This window comes from Trachymyrmex septentrionalis, unplaced genomic scaffold, assembly GCF_001594115.1.
Source record: "Trachymyrmex septentrionalis isolate Tsep2-gDNA-1 unplaced genomic scaffold, Tsep1.0 scaffold196, whole genome shotgun sequence".
NCBI lineage: Eukaryota > Metazoa > Arthropoda > Insecta > Hymenoptera > Formicidae > Trachymyrmex > Trachymyrmex septentrionalis.
In genome coordinates, this window is record NW_017305135.1 from 326,712 (window position 1) to 334,820 (window position 8,109).

The following is an 8,109-nucleotide window of genomic DNA, read 5'->3' on the forward strand; positions in this document are numbered from 1 at the left end:
TTCAGGACATTCTGTATATATGTATGTATAATATATATGTACGTAGAGAAGCGGTAACAAGTCAATGGCATACTACTACCATTTTTTTTCTTTCCTTTATTATAAAGAATATGTGCGACAAAATCATTTTTTTTTTGTAATTCGTTATCTCACGTATCGTAATTTAAATTCAAAAGATGCAAGAGTCATTTAATGTCTATGCTAAATAATTAATTACCAGATTGTACAAACACAGTTGTACCATTTTGAGCTGAACAACTGTAAAACTTGCATGTCGACATGTATTTCGTATCTACACTTTTGCAAATTTAGTGAAATTTTTAACTTGCACCGATAGATGCGATCGCGGTTTCACGCTTACAACAAAATAACGGAGCGAAAACCCGGACATTCGAGAGGAATTTGGGACAGGTGGCTTTAGTGGTTGCGCGAGGCGAACATGTAGTTGCTTGATAATTGGCGATCAAACACGGGCGAAACGAGCGAAATGCGAGTTCGACAACAGTCTGTCCTGTAAATGTGTCTTTTACTGCGAGGTAGCGGAAATGAATAACGATTAACAGTCAACACATCTAACATGAACGTTGCAAATTGTTTTTTTGCTCAGATAAAACATTTAAATCCAATCTCTTTAAAAAGACTCTTATAATTATAAATTTCGTAAACTTCTAATTACAGGTCGTAGTTGTGTAGAGCAATTGGTGAATACGTCGATACAAAAGATAACCCGCGCGTTTACGATAGCCGAGAGAGAGAGAGAGCGAGAGAGAGAGAGAGAGAGAGAGAGAGAGAGAGAGTGTGTCTCTCTCAATTTTCACGATCCTGTACGATTATCGTTACAGGTAAGTTATTATACATTTGACACAGTTGTTTTGTTTTAAATGCTACTTTTGTATTTTATTTTAGAAATTAACTTTTCACTTTTAGTTTTATTAAAAAATTTTTGGCATGATATACCGAATTATGCCACAGCGTATATTTAATATAATAAACGTTCAAATATTTAACGTAAACTGTATCTTTTTTCAGTGATACCAGTAGTGTTCCACCGTGGACACCAACGCGGTATGCAGTTACGCATTTATATCCTAGCCTGTCTCCTATTAAAGGGGGTGAGTGAATAGATACATTTTACATTCGTTATTTAATTAAGATTTATTTTGGATGAATGTCGATGATCGTTGCGAGACGTAATAAGAATCACGCGTGAAAAATTAACGCGTGAGTTATCGATACACACGTTACGTATCGATTGTTACAATTTTTACATCGGCGTTCGAAGCGAAATGTCTATCGAACGTTCTCGGGGACGAGAGAAAGACGATAAACGAGGTTTCACGGGTATTAGTTCTCGTCTGGTGCGAGACCACCGGTACGAGAAATGCGGTATGAGAAGGTCGAGGGGATCTCTCTTGTGCGGGGGATAGGATAGGTCTCGGTGTACGGTCTACGTATAGGTAATTACTACATTATAACCCAGATATATCGTGGTGAAGTGCGCACGTGGCCAGGCAATGCCGTTACCCAGTGCTCTGACCCAGAGCTAAGGGCGACTCGCCCGGTCCGATGTCTCAAAATGGTGCTCCAATCCGGCTCGTCTACTGTCTACCGAGGACCCGAGTAACGTTTCATCGTACATCGGGCCGCTCTCTTACAAGGTGGTGCGCAAAAATCCCGCGCGTGGAACGACCGGTTTCTTCGTGTGAGCGCGCGCCTCGCGATTTCTTCGGTGTACCCTTTTCATCCTGCATTCCTCGTGGCCCAACACGATTTTTCGATGCACATATGTACGCATCCTCTTTATTTTCCGCTTCGACTTCTCGATCGACGATTGTCGGTTCAAGTTTGTAAAAGAGCGTGGCGATAGACCGCATCAATGAATGAATCGCCGTCGGAATCATCCAGTCTGTGTTCCCCCTCCCCCTCCCCCTTCCCCTTCGCTCCCAAACCCTCCGCGATGTCTCTATGAATTATACTTGCATGATGATTTAGCACCGTTTCGACCTGTATTTCTTATCAAAGTCAAATTAACTCTTTCTGTACGTTTAATTTTTGTTGTTTTGCGGGTTCTTCTTTTCTCCTTCTCACATGTGCTTTATATCCCTGCACGCAATAATAATAAATATGATAAATTTTCGGGCGTATAATGTGCAACGTTTATATACATACATATATATATATATATATATTTGCAATTTTTATTGTTCCCGATAGAAAGCGACCAAACTGTCATGATCAAAGACGAAGTATTGAGTAGCGTGTCGACACTTGAACAAAACGTGTTTGATATAAATGGCACGATGCACGTCATTCATGATAAATTGCCGGTTGTCGCGGCTTCTTTGAGAACCGACGTCGTTGAGACCCCGCGCAAGTGACTTGGTAGGCCTTGGTCGAATTATGGGACGCGCACATTGAAAATCCAAGACGGGACGAGTAAACAGACGGATGGTAGGGGGCGAGAAGGAGAGTCGCACCGCGAACATATGCGCGGAACTGGCCGATTGACCCGTGGCTACAGACACGGGTAGCCCGTTATGCCCTAAGGTCACGCGTGACGCAATCGTACCACTATAACGTACAGTTCTATACACACGCTCCTCAATGCTCCTATTCCGCGGGCTCCCTACCTCGTAACCCCCTATGGTCCCCCACCGTCGAGTCAATCGAATCGTCGAACTCCACATTCGTTGAATACTCCGAACAGGTTTATCGCCGCCGGCAATTCGCCATCCTCTGCACCGTGTTGCCCTCGGCTGCCGTGCCACCGGAAATAACTCTTTCGACGATCGCTCCATTTGTCCGATCGGATAATCGAACGATCGAGCCCATACCGCATTTCTCGGCGCAGTGCGATTCTGTCGAGCTTGACACACTTAGGTTTCCCATTGAGCGCGTGAGAAACGAATACCGTTGTATGGCCGTTTTTTCGATAAATGTATAAAATTTAGCTGAAACGCTATTTCTATATATCAGAGAGAGAGAGAGAGAGAGAGAGAGAGAGAGAGAAAGCGATCAATGCGACTAAAAATGAAATTTGCGAACGAGCTCTCGGTGTGGTAATGTAGCCTCATTAGATAACGTTGAGTCGAGAGTGACACAATTTATTAATTAATGATTTAAAAAGAAACAAACGTTTTCTATCATACATATATTTAGTTTCGTAAGAATTTAATAAATTTCTACACCATCAGTACCATCCATATAAAAAATTTGAAACTTCCATCGTCTTTTGTTCAAACTTAAAACTATTCTTTATGATATCTTTTAAAAGCTCAAAAACGTAATTCGCATCTATTGTCAACAATTATTGGTGTTTTTATAGCTGGCTCGAGCCGAGGAAGTCGAGGTTGTGGAGGCGATCCCGGGAGAAGATAATCGAAACGAGAATTCAGCATTGAATCATCAAGATAACGAGTTAATTAATTCCGATCAATTAGCTTTGGATTCCATAGCGGATAAGGATACGGGAGGAAACCATTATAAATCGGGTGGCCTTCGAGGTCATCCTTTATTACCACCGGGTCGAGGTGCATTGAGTTTACCGCGTCCGCATCATAATGTCGCTTACCATGGCCCACCGCCGCCATTGCCGCCTTCTAAAGCGCAATCGGAAGCTATGGATAAGATCTATACCACGGGCGGCGGAGCCAGTACCGCGGTTGGCGTCGAACCTTGGCCGGCGCCGACGCCCGATATGCCGAAGATCGTGTCGCTGGATGTGAAATGCGAGAAGAGTCTGATGAAGGTCTATCTGGGTTTCGACAAGCCGTTCTACGGCATAGTCTTTAGTAAAGGCCACTACAGCAATATTAATTGCGTACACCTGCCTGCGGGACTTGGTCGCACATCCGTCAACTTCGACATCAGCATACACGCGTGCGGTACGGCCGGCAATACGGAGAATGGATTGTACGGTTACGGCGCCGAATCTGGATCCGGGACGTTTTTCGAAAACATCATAGTGGTACAATACGATCCTCAGGTGCAAGAAGTCTGGGATCAGGCGCGCAAACTGCGCTGCACTTGGCACGATCTGTATGAGAAATCGGTCACCTTCCGTCCGTTTCCCGTGGATATGCTGGATGTGGTTCGCGCGGATTTCGCTGGTGATAATGTCGGATGCTGGATGCAGATACAAGTTGGCAAGGGACCGTGGGCTTCCGAGGTTTCGGGGCTTGTCAAGATCGGTCAGACTATGACGATGGTACTCGCGATTAAGGATGACGATTCCAAGTTCGATATGCTCGTGAGAAATTGCATGGCTCACGATGGCAAACGCGCCCCGATACAACTGGTGGATCAGCGAGGCTGTATCACGCGACCTAAATTGATGTCTAGATTTACAAAAATCAAGAATTTCGGCGCTTCGGCGTCCGTGCTGTCGTACGCTCATTTCCAGGCGTTCAAGTTTCCGGACTCCATGGAGGTACACTTTCAATGTACCATACAGATATGTCGGTATCAATGTCCGGAACAGTGTTCGGAATCGTCGTCGCTTTTGGAGAGTCAGGGTCTTCTAGAGAATCACCATCATCATTCCCCGACGAATGAACATCCTGACGTCGGATACGGTCTTCCGCCACCGATCCCGCTGCCGTTGGAGGCTTATTTACAGGCAGCGGCTGGACGGCCCCGAGACGAAAGGAGAAGAAAATCCCGAGAGATAGTGCACAATCCGCAAAAGGCCGTTGGTGTGAATCGAATTATTCGAGTTGTCTCGACCGGTGACCTGACCTTTTCCATCGATGAGAACAACAACAGCGAACTGAATGGACCAACGATGGTGTTCCCGCAACGTCACGAAAATACAGCCAGCTCGACCATGATCTGCATGACCACTCCTGGATTTGCGATTACTCTCATCGTGCTACTCGCCGTTCTACTTTCCTCGTGCGTGTTGTCCGCTTATCTTTTTATGCGTCTCAGGCCCTTCTCGGCGAGGACCAGGAAATCCACGGCGTTTTCTAACGTCGAACAGAATGGCGCGACGAAGAAATCTTCGAGAACATGCTTCTACTCATAGAAATATTTGTCCACGAGTCATCTCGAATTTCGGTGATTCCGATATCTCAATTCTGGAAGAGGGACCGTCGAATTTCATTTGGTCCTCTTCTTCAAAACCGGTTTACATGGTTTCCTGGGCGATATCGTTGACACGTCGTTGGAGGTCAGCACTTCCGTAAGACGAATGCGAATCGTGCAGAGAAAAAGAAATTAGTCTTAGCGAATACAACTTTGTCAAGACAAAAAATTAGCGGTAAACGGATGGAAATTGTTTGTATTATTTTCAATATTTTTTTGGCCATTAACTGACAGTATTTTTTTGTATGTATATTTTACATGTATTCAGAATTTTGAGCGAGTCGTGCACATATAGCGGAACATTTTTTACCAGAAGGCCAGGAAGGGAATTTATGTAGACTGGTCTTCGAAATTGCGAATCTTCAGGTTTCATAGAGGCTATCGAGTGTCGCAAGCACGACTCTATATAAAGGCTACGTTTTCTTAACGTGGTAGTATCAGCGGCATTATTTTACAATAAATTGTAGTACTCGTGCCGTTTTCGTTTAACGCGTATTATGGTCTCTATATAGAGTTGTGCTTCGTCATAATGAAACTTAAGCTCAGGCCTTTATAGGCAAAAACATAGGCGATACGCCGAAGATTTAGTCAAAGATAATCAAACCTATTTCTGCGTTTATTATTTATCAATCGATGTATTTATATTTTGTAATTTCTTTCTCTGTTTTTATCTCCTTTTTTGGTATTTGGGATTCTCTTAACAACAGTTGCTCAACATGCGACTAGGTAATAATAAAGTTGAAATTTCAACAAAGTAAAAATGGTTTACAATATAGTGTTTAAGAAATGTTAACATGTTATTATTAATAATATTATTTATATTTATTATCTACTTACTTAAATCTTCTAAAGATAAGTAGAATCCTATAGAAAATTTTATATGAAGTAAATAAATAAAATAAAATTACAAAATGTGAAAGTATGATCATTCTATTATAATCAATAAAAATTAAAGGTAACAAATAAATAAAAATATTAACAAAAAATATATTATAGCAAAATGAGAAATTTTTAATTATACACAAGTATACGAGTATAGTTCATTGTTGAAAGTTTACTTTGATAGCTTTTTTTTTAAGTTGCGAAAATCTAAAGTGCCAAAATATTATATTATGATATTATGTAAAACAGCAAATAATAAATTTACGTAGGGTCTGGTTATGAAATGAGGTTTGCTTTGTTTCACGTGTGCTGTATGAATGTTAAGCAACTCTCAACAAGGTATGAATGATAATGTTATCATGATGTTTTATCACATTTGTCATACTGTTGTTACTATGATCAATGTAGTATTGTTAAGAAAATTTATTGAAAATGTGAAAAACTAAGTAGAAAGAAAACGAGGCAATTCAATAAGTTATATGTAAAATCGTGTGCAGTCATTAGTTTATATTTGCAGCGTAATCTATTTAATGTATAAGGTATAGTAATACGCAAGGTGTCCAAAAGTTGTAAACCATTCAATTACTCTCACATATATAAATCTCTATTTAGTTACCTTATTAATCAATAAAGGTAGTTAATGTATTTTTGTATACAGAATAAATTATAATTGGGAATTAAAAAATCCTATATTCACAAGGTGCTGTAAATATATTATTTTATTGCCATTATTATTTACTTATATTTATATATATTACATATATATATATATATAAACGTAATATTTTAACTAAATAGTCGTATTATATCGCCTTACTTTTGCTCGAATGTTTTTCATTCGTTGACAGGCGATGCCACGTTTTATCTAGTTTTCAGTGCTGATCGTACACATGTTACGCTTGTGAATTAAAGTTACTCAATCTAAGCGTATTATAAATTTTTACACGTGTATACATGTAAGAATAACTTAAGATCTAATTTTAATATTAATTACTTGGCAACTCGCAAGTCCTTTGGACGAGTAAAGAAATGAAACTTTATTACTCATCCATTATTAAAATTTATTAAAATCTGTTCACACACACGCAGGCACACACACACACACGCAGGCGCACACACACGCACGCACGCATACACACACATACACATACACACACACACACACACACACACACATAATCTCGTTTCTTAAACGAAAGAAAAGAAACGGATTTATACCATAAATTATGATTCAAAATATGTCCATATCGTAAATATCTTTGGAAAAAGTCTTTGCGAGACATTTCGGTATGGACATTTCTAATGCGTTTACTTACGTATATCAGGTATAAAAAATTCAATATTTTATAACAAAAGTTATATTTGTGGCAGTAACTTAATATACTATGATTTGCAACAGTCTAACTCTATACATGGAATATAGAAGGAAAAATTATAAACCCAAAGACGAAAATCCACAGGAATTGTGGAAACTTTAGAAGATGAAGAAATGAATATATATAACGTGAGTTGAATATTTATTTTCTTTATGTCAGCTTCCCCAAAAAATTGTTAACATATTTCATATATATCCGAGATAAATATTGTTTTTAGCCTCCTTAGAGCACATCATTAACAATCTCTACATGACGAGAATGTCGTGGAATCGAACACGACTCACAATCAATATCCTAAGACTCATAAACAGTATCTGTTAATAAAATAATCTAAATAGAATTTATTTAGATTATATAGACGACGCTTTGTAACCCTTGGTGTATTTGTCGATAGAATTCTGAATGCATCGAAATCTTGAAAAGATGAATAATCATCAAAGTAATCATAGCTGTGCATCATTTTTACTATTCGTACGACAAAATAGTTTAATCTAATAAATATACTACTAATACAATAATTATGAACATTTCCGATATTAATTTCTTAAGTTACATTCTTCACGGCATACCCAGTTTTATAATTAATTAGAGTATTAAAATTTTCATAAAAACACGATCTGTTTTTATCAACAAATAAATTGTTGTAATAATTTTTCATACTATCGCGAGTTTATTTTAAATTTTAGATATTTTCAATAAATGCAATGCTAACAGCGCATCTTGACGATCTGTTTGCAATTTCTTAACATATATATATATATATATA

At 39.1% G+C, this 8,109-nt stretch overlaps 1 protein-coding gene across 1 annotated transcript; it reads left to right on the forward strand.

The window, feature by feature from the left end:
* The first annotated feature begins 764 nt into the window (after positions 1 to 764).
* LOC108747170 lies at positions 765 to 5,716 on the forward strand. Its single transcript, XM_018484475.1, has 3 exons — positions 765 to 842; positions 1,030 to 1,112; positions 3,326 to 5,716. The coding sequence occupies exons 2-3, from the start codon at positions 1,068 to 1,070 to the stop codon at positions 5,024 to 5,026; spliced, it is 1,746 nt and encodes a 581-aa protein (XP_018339977.1). The 5' UTR covers positions 765 to 842; positions 1,030 to 1,067; the 3' UTR covers positions 5,027 to 5,716.
* Positions 5,717 to 8,109: the final 2,393 nt, after the last annotated feature.